Raw genomic sequence first — 18,925 nt, 5'->3', positions numbered from 1 at the left:
TACAGTGTATCCTATACCTGAAATAAATAAATAATTCTTTTAAACAAACAAAAAAACCAGATTGTAACAGTACTTAACACTTGCCCAGTACCAAGGAGAGGAGCATCTGTGCCTGTAGCCAGTTTGCTGGAGGTTGAAGAGGGGTCCAGAAGTTCTGCAGCCGAGGTCCGCTTACTTTTCCCTCAATATAGAAATCTGAGAGCATGAATCCCCCTCCCGTCAAGACTGGGACACTGAGGCCATCCAGAATGGCAGCCCCTGTAGAGTTTTGGTCTGTTGCTATGTAATACTAAATGTTGGCCCTCAAGGTCTGGTTGCCCCAGGGATGAGAGAATCCTCCCTTATCCCTAGTGATGCTGTGTGATCTCACTCCTTAAAGCTATTGGTTGGAATAAAGATGCTGACAGCCTATAGCTGGGCACAAGAGAGGTAGGTCGGGTCCCCAGGCACGGGATGTGAGGCAGAGGAAGGAAGAGAAGAGAGAAGACAGCATGGGACAGGCGAATCATGAAAACATGGCCATGGGGGCTGGCCAATCGGAATGAGAATGGCCCAAGCACAACATGCTAAGCTGTAATGTGAGGGTTACTGACAGGGAAGGAGACGTAACAGCCATAGAGGGGCGATGTCTGCCCAGCTCTAAGGCTGACAAGGCTTATTATAAATATGAAGGTTTGGGGTTGGGGATTTAGCTCAGTAGTAGAGCGCTTGCCTAGGAAGCGCAAGGCCCTGGGTTCGGTCCCCAGCTCCGAAAAAAAGAAAAGGAAAAAAAATAAATAAATAAATATGAAGGTTTGTGCCTTTTATCTGGGAACTGAATGATCAAAGGTGGGGTAGTAACCCCCAACTAATATTAATTTATCACCACACCAAGCCCCGGCTGGTCAGCAGGCAGCATCACCAGAGAAGGCCCCACCTCCCTTCATTCCTGAGGGACATCTCAACAGTGGGCCAGACGAAGGGACAGCCAGTCTTATTCACAAGAAGGCCCTGAGCCCAGAGTATCTGCAGGCAAATGTCTCAAACTCCTGCAGCCCCTGCTTGGCTCTTCCAAGCTTCAAGACCGTCAAACCTGACCTGCACCCTCTTCCCAGAGACTGAGGAATCCTCCTGGTTTTGAGACAGATGAGGGGAGACTAAACTCTCCCTAGGGCTCTGGCAGATGCTGGGCACTGTTTAAAATCAACCAAGTAGAGTGGCACTTACAACCCTAGTTCAATCCCTAGTATGAAACAAACATGGCCACTGGCTCAGGCTTTGGGTTTATTCACTTTGACTTGCTCACTCCAGAGAGGAATCAAGGGGGAGAGGGCCTCAACGTCACCCACTCTCCCGGATGTCACGAGCTTCCAAGCACACAGGATAAGGTACAGTGGCTTTCTCTTAAGAGGGACATGCTGGATGGTGTGGTGAAAACAGGGTCCCCCCGCCCCCACGCTGGCTGACTAATGGGGTAACAGTTACTTTCCCAAGCCAGAGTGAGGCAAGACGAGCCTGCTGATTGTGAAATGGACTTCTGTTTTCTCTGCCAGAAGACAAGGATCCAAGAGTCGCCGGCATCAGCCCGCCTCCCTCCTCGAAGGTCACAGGTCATCACCACCCTGGGCTGGCACAGAAGGATTTAACCAGAGCAGATCATACAGTGACTGAGGCTGGAGTGGTTGGCCAGGGCAGTCCCATTCGCAGTCCATCTCCTGCAGAGCCCAGAGGAGACAGGCACAAGCTTTCCAGAGGGCCAGGGCACATCCCCAGAACTGAGCCCCAGAGGAGTGAGTGTGGCCAGCCAAGGAGATTGGTGGCAGTATGAGGGTCATTCAGAGATGACCTAAACCCAGAGTCTCCCACAAACTCAAAACAGCTCGTCTTAGCCCCGACCCCTGGTTCATCATGGGAGAGCAGTGGTGCTTCTAGAAAATGCTTCCTCGGGTTGGGGATTTAGGTCAGTGGTAGAGCGCTTGCCTAGCAAGTTCAAGGCCCTGGGTTCGGTCCCCAGCTCCGAAAAAAAAAAAAAAAGAAAGAAAAAAGAAAATGCTTCCTCTAAAGTGGTTCCGCTGAGAGACAAGGAATCATCGGGAGCCTTCCTAGTGCTTCAAACGCCTCCTCCCAGCCATCCTCAGATTGAATGCCCAAGGTTCTGACGTTAATGTGGGGCTACCAGATTAGTGGGGATTCCCATCTGGGAAAGAAAGCCACTCACCTAGTCTCCCTGGGAGGCAGGAGCTTCTTTGCCTGGAAAAGTGAAGGGACAGAAAACACATCATGGTTAAGTCACGCTTCTGTTGGGCGTGATGATTCATATCTGTAAGCCCAGCTGAGGCTGAGGCAGGAGATTGAAGAGGAGTGGTCTGAAGGTGCTGTATGGTAGTAAGTTCCAGACCACCCTGAGCTAGAGAAGAGTCCCAATCTCAAAAGTACTAAAGCCTATTAGGAGGCAGAGGCAGGTAAATCTCTGTGAGTTCAAGGACGACCAAGGCTATATAGTGAGACCCTGCACTCAGGAGGCAGAGGCAGGAGGATCTCTGAGTTGGAGGCCAGCCTGGTCTACAGAGCAAGTTCCAGGACAGCCTGGGCTACATGGAGAAGCCATGTCTCAGAAAACAAAGAAAAGAAAAATAAACAAAAACATTTAAAAACTAAAACGAGGGATTGTGAGACTCGGCTCAATAAGTCAACGGCACGTGGCAACCAAGACTAGCAACCAGGACCCACACAGTGGAGGACAAGAACTGAGCCCCATAAACAGTCCTCTGACTTTCACCACATGTGGCACCACACACGTACCCAAAATACACTAGGTAAACAACCTAAAACGTACTTCTGGGAGGGGCTGGGATGCTGGGCTGCTCTTCCACTGGACCCAGTTCCTTCCCCAGCACCCACATGATGGCTCGCAAGCCTCTGTAACTCCAGTCCCGATGCCCTCTTCTGGCTCTGTGGGCACTGCACACACATGTGGTACACAAGAAATACATGCAGACAAAACACCCATATACATCGAACAAAAATAAAGGGGAAGAAAAGGAATTCTTCTGAAAAGTGTTAAAAGAAAACAACAAAAATCATGATTTAGACCAGGCCCAGGGACCCTGCTCAAAGCACCCTGAGTACTGTTCATTTCGTGAGATCTATGGGAGAACCCACGGTCTCTCTCCCTCCACCAAACACAGAGAACATTCCAGGCCATTCCAGACCATTTATTCAGCCCACAGTATAGCAACAGCAGCTGTTTATAAAGGAGCCGTTTATTGAGTTGTTACTATGTGCTAGGCCCCAGGGGACCCCATCGCTTCAGTTGTCCTCAGCAGTCGTGTGATAGGGAAAATACGCTGCCAGACCCACTGTAAAGAGGAATGGCGGGTGCTCAGGCTCAGAAGGAAGCCTTTGGTCACATGACCCAGATCCTTAGCCTTGACCTACCCCTACATCCAACCCAAGACTCCAGCCACATGGAAAGGCCAGGCCTACAGAGAAAACCCAACACATGCCCTCCCTGAGATGCTCCCGTAGGAGACACCCTGAATGTTTGATCCCTGGTCAATGTTTCAGTGGCTTTCCGGGTGCCATTGGTAGGTGTATTCCGCCATGGCACACACAGCCTGCCTCCCTGCTGCGCCTTCTTCAGTTACAGCAGGCTGTCCCTTGTCCCCCCCTCCCCCCCACCCGCCACCCCCACCCCCACTCCCGCTGCCTGCCGAAGGTTCTCACCTTTGGGGATGAACTTCAGAGAACTGCTGAATATTCAGAACCTCGACTGTCCCCGCTTGGGGCCGTCATTGAGGAACTCGTGGCCCAACCCATTGCCACACTTGCCACAGGACACCTGGGAAAACCCAAACACCATCAGCCTCCTGCCTGCTGCAGATAGGGGAATGCTCCCACCACCTGCCCATTTCCCAAGGGCTGGGGCCTGTGCAGGGAAGCCATCTTAAAGCTGAGCACTCTCAAAATCTCTGGCAGAGCCAGGTGGATCTCTGCCCTGCAAAGTGAGTTCTAGGACAGCCAGGGCTACACAGAGAAACACGTCTCGAACAACAACAACCAAAAAATCTTGGGGTACCACCGCCACAGCTGAAGACAGAGAGCTGGGATACCCTCATGAGGGAACAAAGGAAGAAAGACATGACTAGTTCCAAGGCCCTCCCTGGCCAGCGCTCACCAGGGCTACCACACTCACCTTTAAAGCTTCCGGTCGGTTTTTCTCAGGGCACTTGGCCACACTGTCCTCGTGGATGGTTTCAGTAAATGCTGGCCATGGGGATGAGTGTGCGTACTTCGAGCGACTGGAGAACAGCTCATAGCCGCACTTGGCACACACGTAGACGCCTGTAGCAGAGGGCGAGCAAAAGCGGAGACCTTGACCCACTCCATCTGTCTAGAGCAAGCTTCCTTGACCTTGCACCCAGAAATGACTGCCAGCACAGGGCCCACTGTGGGAGACCACTCACTACCCCCAATTATCCCCGGCTCCAAACCCACTGACTGGCTCTGGGATAGACGGCCCCTAACAATGCTTGGCTGAGTTACAGGGGACCAGAAGTCACCCTTCGGGCTCATTTCAGCTACTCTTAGTGGCCCTATGATATGAAATCTTTAACATTTTAATGTAATTATTTAGTTTTGGACGTTTGAAAAGACTTGTTTTTATTTTATGCCTATGGTGCTTTGCCTGCATGTATGCCCCTGTAACCTCATACACGAGGTGTCTGCAAAAAACAGAAGAGACCAGAAGAAGGGGTTGGATTCCCTGAGACTGGAGTAAACAATCACGTACGTGGTTGCTGGAAATGAAACCCAGGTCCTCTGGAAAAGTATGCTCTTACCCCAAGCCATTTCCAGCCCCTTGGGTCTTCTGTTTTATTTGTTTGTTTGAGACAAGATCTTGTGCCAATTAGTTTTTGTCAACTTGAGACAAACTAGAGTTCCCCAGGAAGAGGGAATGGGGCTGAGAACTTGCCTTGACAAACCTGGTCTACAAGGATATTTTTCTTTTCTTGTTTGCTTGCTTGTTTGCTTTTCTGAGACAGGGTTTCTTTGTGTATGGCTGTCCTGGAACTACCTCTGTAGACCAGCCTGGCCTCAAACCCAGAGATCCACCTGCCCCTGCATCCCAAGTACTGGGATTAAGGGCATGTGCCACCCACACACACACTGGGGCATTTTCTTGGTGAATGATTGATGTGGGAGGCTCCAGGTCACAGTGGGCAATGCCATCCCTGAGCAAGTGGATCTAGGCTGAATAAGACAGGTAGCCAAGCAAACTAGGGTAGCAAACCGTTAAATAGTCTCTGCTCAGTTCCCGCCCCCAGGTTCTTACCTTGGTTTCCCTCCATGGTGGACAGTCACTTGTAAACTGAAATGGACTCCTTCCTCCCCAGATGGGTTTTGATCAGTGTTTTATCACAACAGAGAAGCAAACTAGGCCAAGTCTTACAATGTAGCTCAGGCTAGCCTGAAACTATGTAATCTAGGCTGACCTCAAATTTGAGGCAATCCTTCTGCTTGAACCTCCTATAACCTGGAATTGCAAATGTGAACCACCACACTTAGCTAACATTTCCACTTACAGATGTGAATGTGGAAAGCTGGGGTTGCAGTCACACAATACAGTATGTGGCCAAGAGAAAACCCTAGAAATCTGATTATAGCCTCCCTTTACCCCTGGACAGGCTCCACACAGCAGGGCCCCTAACTCCCAGTGTAACCATATGGTCCTCCCTCTCAAGTGGGCATCTCTGCTCGTCAGTGGTCTTGGATATCCATGTATACTCAGCCATGGGCCTGCTCTCTCAGCAGCAAAAGACTGGCCCTAGGGAACAGTCTTCCAAGCCAGATAGGGAACGCTGGAAAAACAACAGCTGAGGAGAAAGGCTTCAACCTGGCCCCAAAAGATCACCTAAGTGGAAGTATGTTTGCAAAACTGAATTACATAACCGTTTGAAAGACTTAAAAATGGGAACCTGCAGGGTCCTGAATCATCCGTCACCCACCACTTGAGGACAGACACCCTGGAGAGTGAACTGTTCATTCAGGAACTGGAGAGGAAGCAAAACCCGAGCCCGAGTAAGTGTCTAGCTTGCCAAGGCAACCTGAAGGCAACTGGAGTGCTACAGCCAAGAATTCAAGAGAGGCCTCTTCCCAGCAACCCCACAGCACAACTGGCTTATCCAGGTGCCAGTGTCACAACCCAGCCCTCTAGAGGACTGACATCCAACAGATCCCGCCCCAGGGACGCCAGTGGCAGTTTTTACCAAATTAGTCCAGTATCAGCAGAACCCAGCAAGGAGACCAAGCAGCGTCTCTCACAGCCTGGAGCTACTGTGCCCGAAGTGTACTGGTCAAACTTCATTTATGCTAACAAGAACCCACTGACAACCAACCCAGAGGGCGGAGAGACACCTGGGACAGCACGTTCGGGACTGGACGGAAAGTGCAGAGCTTGCTGGCTCATCCAAGTGAGTCGGGGAAAGGAACATAGCCAGGGCAAATTCCAACGCTGATCTTAGACCACTTACCACCATCATTCCGCTCCAAAGTTCTGACCACTCTGAAACCACCCGGTGGCACCACCCCCAAACATCTGGCCCAAAGAAAATCCCCCAAAGAGATCTACACTAAAGTTCAAGGCCTGTCCCCCTCGAGAAAGGAGACTAACGGAATGTCCCTTCTCCTCTCAAGTCCTCCTGCTCCAGAATGCCCTGGCCAGTCAGCTCCCCTCCTCCAAGTCCTAGGACTCGTGCTCGCTTCTCCTCGGCAACCACACTAGCCCGGTCCTGGTTCGGGAACTCCACAGCACCCCAGGAGGCGATGTCTGCTTTAATGCCACAGGGTGTACCTGGCTCGAAGTGATTCTGGAAGACCTCGCCTCCGAAGAAGCTGCAGAACGACATAGTCGCGACCGGACGAGCAAAGACCCCGGCGAAGACAAGTAAAGCCCTCAGGTCTGGACTCAAACCCGACCCCTTCCCAATAACCAATCACTTTCCAGTTCGCCATAAGCCCCGCCCCTAGAAAAAAGACCAGTCACTGCAGAATTTCCCCATACCCGCCTCCTAGCAGCCCGGCCCTCTACGAGTCTCCCTTCCCATAGGCCCTAAACTCCACCCCCCCAGCCAAGCTCGCCCAGGACCACGTCCTCACTTCCGCCTCCAGAAGGCCCCGCCGGAAGAGCCGCTTCCCGGAAGCTTTGCTCTTCAGAGGAAGACCAGACCTAAGGCCAGAGAGGCTAGGCTACAAGCTTACCAATGGTACTAGCCAATGCTAATAGCTACTACTAATACCATTGTGCAACTGGAGGGGAGGCACACCCACCCACCTGTATCTCTAGTCCGCTCGAATCGGCGCTAAACCCTGCGCCCCGAGCCCGCGTTTCCCAGCCCAAAAGAGAGACAGAGATAGAGTTTCCTCAGGACTTTATTGAACAAAAAGGACAGGAAGCACTCCATCCCAGGTGTGCTCCATTCCAGGCATCTTAGACGTTTCCCGAGGTCTCCGGCTTCTCTTTCTCCAGATGTTTCTTTTGGGGGCCCTTGTTAAGGTGAAGAGACAGGGTGAATGTTAGTCAGGAGAATCAGTCAAGAAATGCTACATACCACCAGCGCCAGGGTTACCAGAGCCTGCTCTACTGGTCCACTAAAAGCCCCCTTTCTTCTAGTTCCTCTCTGGAACAAGTGGGACTAGCTCACCATGAAGGCCCTCTTCTCCTGCGCTGTCTGGAAGCATCCGTGGCCAAACTTAGAAGTGGTGTCAATGAACTTGAGCTCAATATTCTCCAGGGCCCTGCGGCTGTGGTGCACTAGTAGGGACTGGGCATCCAAGAGAGAAGAGATGTCAAGGACCGAGGGCCCCAATTCCTCCTGTGACCTCCAGTTCACACCAAGGAGGATTAGATCACTCGCTCTCTTGCCAGACCCCTTCCTTTACTCTCCCACCAGCACATCCCACCTCAGAGCAGGTTACTGGAGTCCACTCCCCCCAGCTTGCAGTGAGGCACTGACCTTCCTCAGTGTGATCACTCTCTTCTTGGTGCCAGCAATGCAGCCTTTTAACATGACGAAGTCATTGTTCACTTCCCCGTAGTGGGGGAAGCCACCCTGCAGGGAGACAGAGCACGCCAAGCCAGGAAGTTGTAATGGAAAGGGGCCTATGCCCAGACCCCAGGGTGTAGGGACTTGACTCAGCAGGGGACAATAACATCTCAGCTGGAAACTAAGTATTTTTCCTGTGTCATCTCATTTAACAGTATGCCTTTTGATGGGGACACTGCGCTCAGAAGTTTGGATTTACACCTGTAAATCCAGCACTTGAGAGGGTCATGTGAGATCCCTTTGAGTTGAAGGCCAGTGAGTCTAGATAACTCAGTTTGAAGAATTCTAGACTAGCATGCATGAGACCCTGTGTTCAATCCTGAGCACTACATTAAAAAACAGTTTTAGGGCTGGAGAGATGGCTCAGTGATTAAGAGCTCCGACTGCTCTTCCAGAGGTCCTGAGTTCAAATCCCAACAACCACGTGGTGGGTCACAACCATCTGTAATGGGATCTGATGCCCTCTTCTGGTGTGTCTGAAGGCAGCTACAGCGTACTTATATATAATAAATAAAATAAAGCTTTAAAAAAAAAAACAGTTTTAGCTGGGTGGTGGTGGCACACACCTTTAATCTCAGCACTTGGAAGGCAGAAGGTGGAGGATGTTTTGAGTTCAAAGCCACCCTGTTTTACAAAGCAAGTTCCAGGACAGCCAGTGCTACACACAAAAAGAACAAAACAGGGTATGGTGGCGTAAGCTCTCAGCACTCAGATGGTAGAAAAAGGAGGGCCAGAGGCTGGAGAGGTGGCTCAGTGGTTAAGAGCACTGACTGCTCTTCCAGAGGTTCTGAGTTCAATTCCCAGCAACCACATGGTGGCTCACAACCATCTGTAATGGGATCTGGTGCCCTCTTGTGGCCTGCAGGCAGAACACTGTATACATAATAAATCTTTTGGCAGAACACTATATACATAGTAAATCTTTTGGCAGAACACTATATACATAGTAAAAAAAAAAATTTAAGAAAGGAAAAGGATGACTTTCACAGTCATCCTCAGCCATATAGGGAGCTGCAGGCCAACCTGCACTTCATGAAATTATATATAATATATAATATATATAATATATAATATATATATTAAAGTAGACACATGCTTCAGGCTCCATGGCTATTCCCTTCTAGTTCTGGGCTGGTTCCTGGGTCCCCAAACTCCCTGGACACAGAGTACAAGCCCCTCACGGCAGTTATCAGGGCTCAGGAACAGACGAGGACTAAGGCTTCTGAGTATCTGCTCTCTGGCATATCAGGCCTCCCGTCCCTCCCTCCTGCCAGGACCTTGGGCCTAGTCTGGGTGTGGGGCAACATCCAGTTGTAGAAAACCCATGGAGCTCTTCCAGCAGGGTAGCACCCAAATGGAGCTATCGCCTGTCCCCTGACCCCCACCAGACGCCATTTGGCAGCCTGGCCACACTGTCTCACCAGGGGTGTGATAGACTTGTCGGTTACGTCATAGCTGGTAGATGCGTTGTTTCTGACCATCTTCCCGTCTTCCATGTGCAGCCCCCGGCCAATGCGGTAGATCTAGCAGGAAAACAGCACAGTGTGGGCCTGTGTAGGTTCTGGGGCAACACGGCCAGACCCACGCTCAGCACACATGCTCAGACTATGAAACTAGAAATGTTTTATGAACCCAACCACTGCTGTCCCACTAGAGAGCCCTCAGAGTTAGGGACACACCTTCTTGTTCAGCTCTGTACGGTGGTGGTAACCCTTCTGCCCAGCCCGGGCGATGGAGCAGCCTACTCGGGCAGGGTGCCAGGCACCAATACAGGCCACCTTGCGCAGGCCTTTGTGGGTCTTCCTAGGAAGCTTCTTGGTATGCCAGCGACTGGTGACCCCTGTAGATGGGAAGGGCTAGGGGTTCAGAGGCTACTCCAGCCCCCACTAACCAGTCTTCATGGAGCCACTGTCTCTACCAGGCCCTACCTTTAACACCCCGGCCCTTCGTGACAGCAATGACATCAATAACCTCACTCTGGCTGAACACACTGTGTACAGGCACCTGCTTCTCCAACCGTGCCTGAGCCCAGGCCACCTTCTCAGCCACAGTGCCACCATTCAGCTGAATCTCCATGATGTGGGCCTTCTTCTGCCTAAAGGGCAGCAGCTTCATCTGTGAGACACAGAAGGAATGTTAACAAGGTTGGAGAGATGAGTCAGCGGTTAAGAGCACTGACTGCTCTTCCAGAGGTCCTGAGTTCAAATCCCAGCTACCACATGGTGGCTCACAACCACCTGTAATGAGATCTGATGGCCTCTTTGGGTGTGTCTGAAGACAGCTGCAGTGTTTTATTAAATAAATAAATAAATAACCAACCAATCCGCACACACATCCAAATGGCTAGCCCACTGGTAACCTGAAGTTTCCCCCCCCTGCGTACAGACATTACTGAACTCCTGTCATAGGCTAGGTACAGCATAGATTGAGAGGGACAGCATTCCACATCTCAGGGAGTCCCACCATCTACACCTACTACTACCAGAAAAAAGCCAAGATTTCTCTTGGGATGGGGCCTCAGTGCTCTGATGGGCTACAGGCAGGACTTCTGGCGGAGTGGTCATGGAGGGACTCTCTGAGGAAGTGACCAAAAATGGCAACAAATTGCCTAGGCCAAGGTCTGAGTGAGCTTATGACAGAGGAAGCGTGTGAACAGGCCCTGTGTCAGGGAAGACCTTTAGTGGGACAGAGAAGAGACCGGTCTGGCCAGATGGGAACTGGAAGATGTCAAAATCAGGTAGGTACAGCAATGGGGTCCAACATTTTTCCAAGTATAGGTTGCTAATTAGACCATCCAACAGGGCTCTGGCTGCTGTGAGCACTACATGCCAAGAGGGCACGCAGGTGGAAACAGACCAGTTAGATCACAGCATAGTGTTCAACGAGCACGTATAGCGTCCCTGCTGTTTAATAGGCTTGTGGTAAGTCCTGAGACCCACCAGGAACCAGATGAGTGTGACCCCTGCCTCCACGGCCCCTGGAGGTCGCACTGATGAACATCACGCGCTGACGTGCTTACCCATGAGCTGCAAAGTGAGAGTAATAAGCCTGTGTTCAGAGGGCACGGGAGGTGCCAGAGAGGAGTGGGGACAGGATTGCTGTTGTAGTTGCCTGGGGAACGCTTCTCTGAGGACCAGATGACTAAGAATATTCCAGAACGAGTGTTCTGATTTACAGTTTAGTCAACCAACATCAAGCTGGACCCTTGATCAAGCCAGTTCTCCATGCCGACCTTTGGCTGGAGACTCAAGCCTTTCAGGACATTTGGGGTCCTGAGTGGTCCGTGGGGCACTGTAGCTGCTGATGACACTGACATATAAGATCACAGGCCGGTGACCCCTCAACTCTGGGACAAGAATGGCCTATGAGGGAGCCAGCCACATTTTGAGCCTGTTCCCAGGGCTGGTGCTATTTTTAAGCTGACATTTGCTGGGCTCTTCATTTGGAGATGGAGGATGGGGAAGGCACCCGATGGTTGAATGGGCTGAAGGTGGGGGCTGGGCTGACCTGGGTGTGGACGATGACCCGAATGACCTTGCAGTATTTCTTCATGGCAGCAAAGTCTTTCTGCAGCTGCTTCTTGCCATCGGCGTCCCGCCACCTCTTGCAGGCTTTGGTAAAGGCTTTCTTCTTACTCTTGTGCCTGAGCCATACACAGAGAGTCCTCAAGTCCCAGCCAGGAAGCTCCCTGAGTTATCCTGCCTGCCTTTCCCTAGCTGCATGCGGTCCACCATGACCACCCCCTTTCTTCCCCTCCCTCCCTTTCCCCCTCTTTCTACATGTGTGGGTGTGTCTCAAGAGGGTCCCAATATGTCACCGAGGCTGGACTAATACTCTGGATTCTGCACCCAGCAGTAATCCAACCTCTAAGGTCTCCCTCACACCATGAACAGATGCTTTGCCTCCGGCTAAGCAGACAGCCTTGCCAGCCCTTACTGGAGCTCTGGAAGGTAAATGAGCCCCGTCCTAAAGATGGAGGAGCCATGGTTCCCAGAGGCTAAAGTCTGGGATAAACGGCCAGTTCAACACGAACAGTAAAACAGCCACTTGCCGCCTTGGTAAGGGTGGTAGGGGCGGCACTCTAGGCCCTCCAGTAATCCTTGGCATACAAGGGACTCAAGATGTCAGCCTGCCTGCCCTAAGTCATACAGTCCTCTACCAATGCTGAAGTTCACATTTATCAATTAATTCCCATAAAGGGTCAGGGATTAAAGGCATGTGGTGACACCCAGCTCTGTAAGAGCTTCTTAGTTGGCAGTTTTTCTTTTCCCTTTGGCTTCTAGTACATTCAGAGCAATTCTGAAATTTACCAGCCTGGGATATAACCCTAATGAGTTTAAGTTTACACAGTTCTTTAAATATACATGTATACAAATGACACAGTGCACATGTGGTCAGAGGACAACCAACACAAGAGTCAGTTCTCTCCCCTCACCCTGACTGGCAGACTTGGCAGCAAACACCTTTATCTTGAGTCATCTCACTAGCCCAACCCTGAAGATGTGCATATCTGATTCCTCCTTTTTCTGGATCCCAGTGTCCTCTCCAGATCTCTAACTCATACCCACCCCCGTCCTGCTGAGTTGAAGGCAACACGCACGCGCACACACACACACACACACACAAACACTCTGCCTGGGCAAGGCTCCCCATCCCTCTACCACACAGGCACAGAGCTGGGCTCTCACCAGTCCTTGTAGAATCTCCGGCGACACTCATCGCTGAGGTGTTCGGCAAAGATGGTCTTGAAGCTCCGCAGCCCCCTCGGAGTGGCCACGTAGCCCACCACGCCCACCACCACCAGTGGGGGCGTCTCCACAATTGTCACAGCTTCTACCTCCTCTCGCTTAGAAATTTCTGTTTGGACCAAGGGACAGGATTTGAGGGACCTTCTCAGCCAATGGGGAAGGGAGCAAGAGGGCCACCACCTACACACAAGGCAGCCCAAGAGACACAGCTGTTTCCTGGCTGACAGTTAGGCCACCATAAGCTTTGGGGTTTATTTTACTAAATATAGTTTCATACGCTCTAGGGAAACCTAGAAACCAATCATTTCACAAGTGGTCTTAGACTGCCATGGGTTTCATCATGGGGATTTTTTGTTTGGTGTTTTTGTCTGGGGTTCGGTTTTGTTTAGGTTTGAGGGAGAGTCTCCTGTAGCCTAGGCTGGCTTTGAACTTGCTATGTAAACAGAGACAGTCTTGAACTCCTGATCTTCTTGCTTTCGCCTCCCAAGTGTTGGGATGATGGGCATTGGCCACCATGCTCAACTGAAATGTATGTTCTCAAAGTGAAAGGAAGGAAGGAAGGAAACTGGGAGGAAGGGAGGCATAAAGGAGAGAGGAGGAAGGAAAGGAAGCAATGAGAAAAAGAGGGAATGGAGAAAGGGAGAAGGGAAGGAGACAAGTCAGAAAGGGATATGGGGGAGAAGGAAGGAAAGAAAGGAAGGAGGCAGGAAGGGGAACAAGATGGAAAGAAGGGAGTGAAAGAGGAAGAGAGAAAGAGAGGAAGGGAGACCCAAGACAGGGGGGAGGAAACAGACACAGTGGAAGAATGGAGACAGCAAAGGTGGCCATGCACCCTACCACGATGAAGGAGGGAAGAAGGGCCCCCTATAACAGGATTGTAGAGAACGGGGCTTTGCTAAGGGGCTGTAGACAGCCATAGTGGAGGTGGCTATCTAAGGACTAGTTTCCTCCTAGAGCTATGGTTCTCAACCTTCCTAATACTGTAATACAGTTCCTCCTGTTGTAGTGACCCCCCACCATAAAATTAGTTTTGTTGCTATTTCATAACTCCAATTTTGTTCCTGTTATGAATCATAATGTAAATATCTGTGTTTTCTGGTAGTCTTAGGCAACCCTTGTGAAAGGGTCATTCAATCCACAAAGGTCGACCCACAAGAATAAGAACCACTGTCCTAGGTTAAAGCTGTCTAAAGAGCTGGGTGGGGTGATGCTGGTGACCAATGGCTGAGCAGAGAGACAGAGGTGGTGGCCAAAGGCTGGGCAGAGATTCCTGGGAAGAGATTCAGGTGCAGGAGGGAGAGAGAGTCAACATGTAGGTACAGGGGGGATGCTGTCCCAGGAGGGCTGCCCAGCTGTGTCTAGGACAGCAAAGATGAAATACAAATTTAGTAAGTATTAACTCAGGATTATTGGAAGGAGTATGTGTTAGCCATGTGGAGTTAGGGACCGGTACAACCATTGCTCTGTTTAAGGTACTTAAAAATAAGGCTGTGTGTGTGTGTGTGTGTGTGTGTGTGTGTGTGTGTGTGTGTGTGTGTGTGTGTTTTATTCATGGATCCAAAACATTTGGGTGGGAGGCAAGAAGTGGGCTCGTACCCACCTGGTTGTTTAGAGTGGATTAACTAATTACTGCTTTGTATTTTGGCTTACAACCCCCAGATCATACTCTACCTCTAAGGAAAGTCACAGCAGGAATTCAAGCAGGACAAGAACTGGCCAAGGAGGAGTCCTGCCTACTGGCTTGCTTCTTAGCCTACTCTTTTCAGACCACCAGCCTAGAGAAGGCATTGCTCACGGTGAGCTGGGCCCTCCCACATCAATCATTAATTAAAAGTAAAAATGTTGGCTGGAGAGATGGCTCAGAGGTTAAGAGCACTGACTGCTCTTCCAGAGGTCCTGAGTTCAAATCCCAGCAACCACATGGTGGCTCCCAACCATCTGTAATGAGATCTGATGCCCTCTTCTGGTGTGTCTGAAGACAGCTACAGTGTACTTACATATAATAAATAAATAAATAAATCTTAAAAAAAAAAAAAAGGTAAAAAAGCACCCCAGGCCACTCTCATAGGGCATTTTTTTTCAATTAAGGTTTTCTTCCCAAATGACTCCAACTAGATAGCCCAGTGGCTCACAACCACCTGCAACTCTAGTGCCGGGGCATCAAGCACCCTCCTCTGGGTGCTGCAGACACTTGCACTCATGCGCACTCACTCCCACACAGATATACACACAAACTCATTAAATGCAATCTTTGAAGATCAAACCAAGGAGAACAGTTTAGGGGACTGGACTGTTTCTTGTCTGACAAAACTTTTTCTGGGGAGGCACTACACTCATGTCGACCAATCCCAGGGAGAGAGCTCACCACAGATCAAAGTATGGATACTACCAAAGTCCAACTTCGTAGACCAGAGGGTTGTATCGAGGTTTGTAGTTGATTTATCTTGCTTGCCTGGCCCTTTAAGGGATCCCTAGTTGCGAGTCAAATGGCCCTTTTTAGGAATTCTTAGCTGTTAGAATTGCTTCACCCTATGACTTTCAGTGATGGTTGCCTTGGATGTCTGGGGACAGGAGGAGATATAAATAAAACCAGATGAGGCTGAAAGAGAGAATTGGAATTGGGCTGGCAGACTGAGGAGACAGTCGAGGCAGAGAAGACATTGGTAGGAGACAGTCGAGGCAGGAGCAGATGAGCAGATAAGTTAGAACAGCTGTTAATAGTCTGGAGCTGCTAGTATGGGAAAACCGGGAGAAGGGACCATTTAAGCACGTTGGAGAACTGAGGGAGGAATGAATGGGAGAAACCTTTTAAGGGGCTGAGCTGGAAACTGGGAGGAGGCCTGGCAGGGTGTTTAGAGAACTGATTACTGTTTGGAAGAAAGGGAGCCATTAATAAACATTAAAAAAACATTTTTTGGGGTTGGGGATTTAGCTCAGTGGTAGAGCGCTTGCCTAGGAAGCGCAAGGCCCTGGGTTCGGTCCCCAGCTCCGGAAAAAAAAAAAAAAAACAAAAAACATTTTTTAAAAATTCACAGGGGCTGGGGATTTAGCTCAGTGGTAGAGCGCTTACCTAGGAAGCGCAAGGCCCTGGGTTCGGTCCCCAGCTCCGAAAAAAAGAACCAAAAAAAAAAAAAAAATTCACATGTACACATTGTACAGGGGTTACTTATGGGAATATGGGTAAGGGGTTACTTATAAGAGCAGAAATGGGGGTTGGGGATTTAGCTCAGTGGTAGAGCGCTTGCCTAGGAAGCGCAAGGCCCTGGGTTCAGTTCCCAGCTCTGAAAAAAAGAACCAAAAAAAAAAAAGAAAGAAAGAGCAGAAATGACTCAAAAGCCCACTCTATCATGGAAGATAGCTAACCAAAGCTGGGGACTTGAAGCACACTGCACAGCCTGCAGGCAGCTCAATAGTCAGAGAATGGCCTTTCCAAGTGTCTATGGTCTAAACCTCTTGCATGCAGCTCTGCTGGCTTCGTTCCCATTAGCTAACAGTCTTCTTTGCAGCTCAGCTCTGCCCCTTTGAGGGGAACTCTCAGCTTTTATTGCTTACTCCGGCAGGAAGGGGCCTAGTAAATCTGATCAATTTCAGGAACTTCCTGAAGCTCTTTTGAGTTGTTTACCTTTCTTCTTCTGTTTCCCAGCAGGATGGAATGTTTTGATCTCAAGGAAACTGACACACAACGATTCACATGTGCATCCTACCTCTTCCAAAATATGTTCCAAAATTCTACAGGAAGATACTACATAGGTTTTAAGGAAAATGGATTTCCATTTTTAAATTTTCTGTTTTATTTATTTTTAGCAATACTGGGGATTGAACCTAGGCCTTTGAGTACAAGGAAATAACTTTGTTACTGAGCCACATCCCTAAATTTTTTTGTTCCTTTTGTTTGTTTGTTTGTTTGTTTGTTTGTTTGTTTGTTTTGAGACAGGTTTTTCTCTGTAGCTCTGGCTGTTCTGGAACTCAATTTGTAGACCAGCCTGGCCTCAAACTCAGAGATCTGCTTGCCTCTGTCTCTCTTGTACTGGAAAGGTTAAAGGCACGAGCCACCATGCCCACCTATTATTGTACCTTTATTTTGAGACAGAGGTTCACTAAGTTATTCAGACTGGCCTGGAATCTGTGATCCTCCTGCCTCACAATCCCAAGTAGTACAGTCATGAGCTCTACAAAGGTGCCCACCTTTGAATTCTGGCTGTTCCACTTACTGGAACCATTTTCTAGCTTCCCCGTGCCTCCGTGTTAAATTGCAAGTACTGTCAGAAACCCCCTCCCTCCAGGCACTGCTCATAGCTGGGCTTTACCGAGATCAACACGGTCCCTGCCTGTCCTTAGAGCAACACCCCTGGACAAGAACATCGTCTTTCCTGAGACTGCGGCTCCACTTGCATCTCCACAAGATCACTTTCTGGCACCTAGAACCTAGAAGATTCTATTCCCATCTCTGCTGTTTGCCCCCCTTAGTAACTCACTGAGTCCAGGTCGGTGCACTTCGCGAAGTGTGTGGGTCATGCCGGCCTTATAGCCCAAGAAGGCTGTGAGGTGCACGGGCTGGCTGGGGTCATCGCGAGGCCAGCTCTTCACCTTGCCCCGGTGCCGCCGGCTCCTCTTGTGGGGCAGGAAGCCCAGGTGTCCATGTCGAGGAGCAGAGAACTTCCGGTGAGACTAGGGAAAAGAGGGTGTTCATAACTGAAGTCTCCCTAGGGGTGGCTTCAGGTTGATTCAGGAGACTCAACACTCCCACTCCCCACGCCACCCACAATGTGGGCTAGAGGTCCGAGGGAGAGGTCCAGGCAGTCCTTAGTGCTACCTCATCCATATAAAAAGAATAGATTGCAGATAATGGAGGTTTAACGATGGGTTCTCCACAACCATTGGCTTCCTGCCCCTGTGTACCTATCCTAGCAAGACCTGCAAGGGTCCAAGACAGTAAGAGAGCAGCAGCTGTGAACTGCCCATCCCTTTGCTGTCTCTTCAAACTCATTCCTCACAGCTCCAGGGTTATCCCTGCCCCCTCCCCTGAATACCGGTTCTGTTGGGGGTATAGCCCCAGCTCACTAACCATGGACGATCCCTGCAGGTTAGGAAGGGACCTCCCCACCAGGCACCAGAGGTCAAATGACAGAGCTAGAACACTCAGTTGCCAGATCCCAGATTTAGCACCTGGCAGGCTCCTTGGTCAGCTCCTGTAGCCAGCATGACTTTCGGTGCCAGGGAAAAACCTGGGAGGGGCATTAGATGGGCGGCTTACGGTGGAGAGAACACCTGGGACCAGGGTAGCATTCCCTCCCACCCACACACCCCCGTGGTCCTGGGGATTGGTAATGACTCTTCAAAGACAAGGACCACTGTGACCTGATGGGGGATACTGTTCTTAGGCCACAGCCAGAAGGAAAATCTTTTTTTTTTTTTTTTTTTTCGGAGCCTAGGACCAAACCCAGGGCGTTGCGCTTGCTAAGCAAGCGCTCTACCACTGAGCTAAATCCCCAACCCCCAGAAGGAAAATCTTAATAAAGACTGCATGATTGATTCTGGAGAGATAGCTCAGCAGTTAAGAGAACCATCTGTTTTTCCTAAGGATCCAAGTTCAATTCCCAGCACCCACAAAATGGCTCACAACTGTAACTCTAGTCCCTAGGGGATCCAAAATCATCTTTCTGGCCTTTATGAGCACTGCATGAATCTGGGGCAAAGACATACATGCAGACAAAATACTTCTACTCACACACACAAAACATAATAAATATGATAAAAAATAAATATAAAGGCATCATAATCAAAAGCAACTTGGAGAGGAAAGCATTTATTTGGCTTACACATCCTAATCACAGACTATCATTGAGGGAAGCCAAGGCAACACTCAAGTCAGAAACTTGAAGGGAGAAACTGAAGTAGAAGCCAGGTGGTGGTGGCACACATCTTTAATCCCAGCACTGGGGACACAGAGGCAGGTGAATGTCTGCGAGTTCCAGGACAGCCGAAGTTACCCAAAGATGCCTGTCTCGAAAAGAAAGAAGAAAAATCAGCCCAGCTAAGTGTGATACAATCCTTGCCTAGTGTGCACGAAGCCCTGGCTCTAATCTTCAGCAC

The 18,925-nt window shown here is 49.9% G+C and overlaps 2 protein-coding genes across 2 annotated transcripts; both read right to left on the bottom strand.

Moving 5' to 3' along the window:
• Nucleotides 1-1,241: 1,241 nt before the first annotated feature.
• Msrb1 (methionine sulfoxide reductase B1) lies at nucleotides 1,242-6,968 on the bottom strand. Its single transcript, NM_001044285.3, has 5 exons — nucleotides 6,833-6,968; nucleotides 4,175-4,323; nucleotides 3,706-3,820; nucleotides 2,198-2,229; nucleotides 1,242-1,694 (listed from the first exon to the last, which is right to left on the bottom strand). Exons 1-4 carry the CDS (start codon nucleotides 6,885-6,887, stop codon nucleotides 2,198-2,200), a joined length of 351 nt encoding a protein of 116 aa, NP_001037750.2. The 5' UTR covers nucleotides 6,888-6,968; the 3' UTR covers nucleotides 1,242-1,694.
• A 424-nt stretch (nucleotides 6,969-7,392) lies between these two features.
• Rpl3l (ribosomal protein L3-like) lies at nucleotides 7,393-17,936 on the bottom strand. The gene is made up of 10 exons (NM_001191589.1): nucleotides 17,898-17,936; nucleotides 17,308-17,500; nucleotides 12,773-12,941; nucleotides 11,592-11,727; nucleotides 10,013-10,199; nucleotides 9,764-9,924; nucleotides 9,506-9,607; nucleotides 7,995-8,090; nucleotides 7,683-7,802; nucleotides 7,393-7,525 (listed from the first exon to the last, which is right to left on the bottom strand). The coding sequence occupies exons 1-10, from the start codon at nucleotides 17,898-17,900 to the stop codon at nucleotides 7,469-7,471; spliced, it is 1,224 nt and encodes a 407-aa protein (NP_001178518.1). The 5' UTR covers nucleotides 17,901-17,936; the 3' UTR covers nucleotides 7,393-7,468.
• Between the last annotated feature and the right edge of the window lie 989 nt (nucleotides 17,937-18,925).

Source organism: Rattus norvegicus, chromosome 10 (genome assembly GCF_036323735.1).
Source record: "Rattus norvegicus strain BN/NHsdMcwi chromosome 10, GRCr8, whole genome shotgun sequence".
Classification (NCBI taxonomy): domain Eukaryota; kingdom Metazoa; phylum Chordata; class Mammalia; order Rodentia; family Muridae; genus Rattus; species Rattus norvegicus.
Note: the sequence above shows the minus strand (reverse complement) of the source record. Positions and strands in the feature narration are given on the sequence as shown.

Coding starts and splice junctions, on each gene's coding strand:
- Rpl3l (NM_001191589.1), bottom strand. Junction 11,728..12,772: donor CGGAGATTCTACAAGGACTG/GTGAGAGCCCAG, acceptor TGTATGGCTCAG/GCACAAGAGTAAGAAGAAAG. Junction 10,200..11,591: donor GGGTCATCGTCCACACCCAG/GTCAGCCCAGCC, acceptor TGTGTCTCACAG/ATGAAGCTGCTGCCCTTTAG.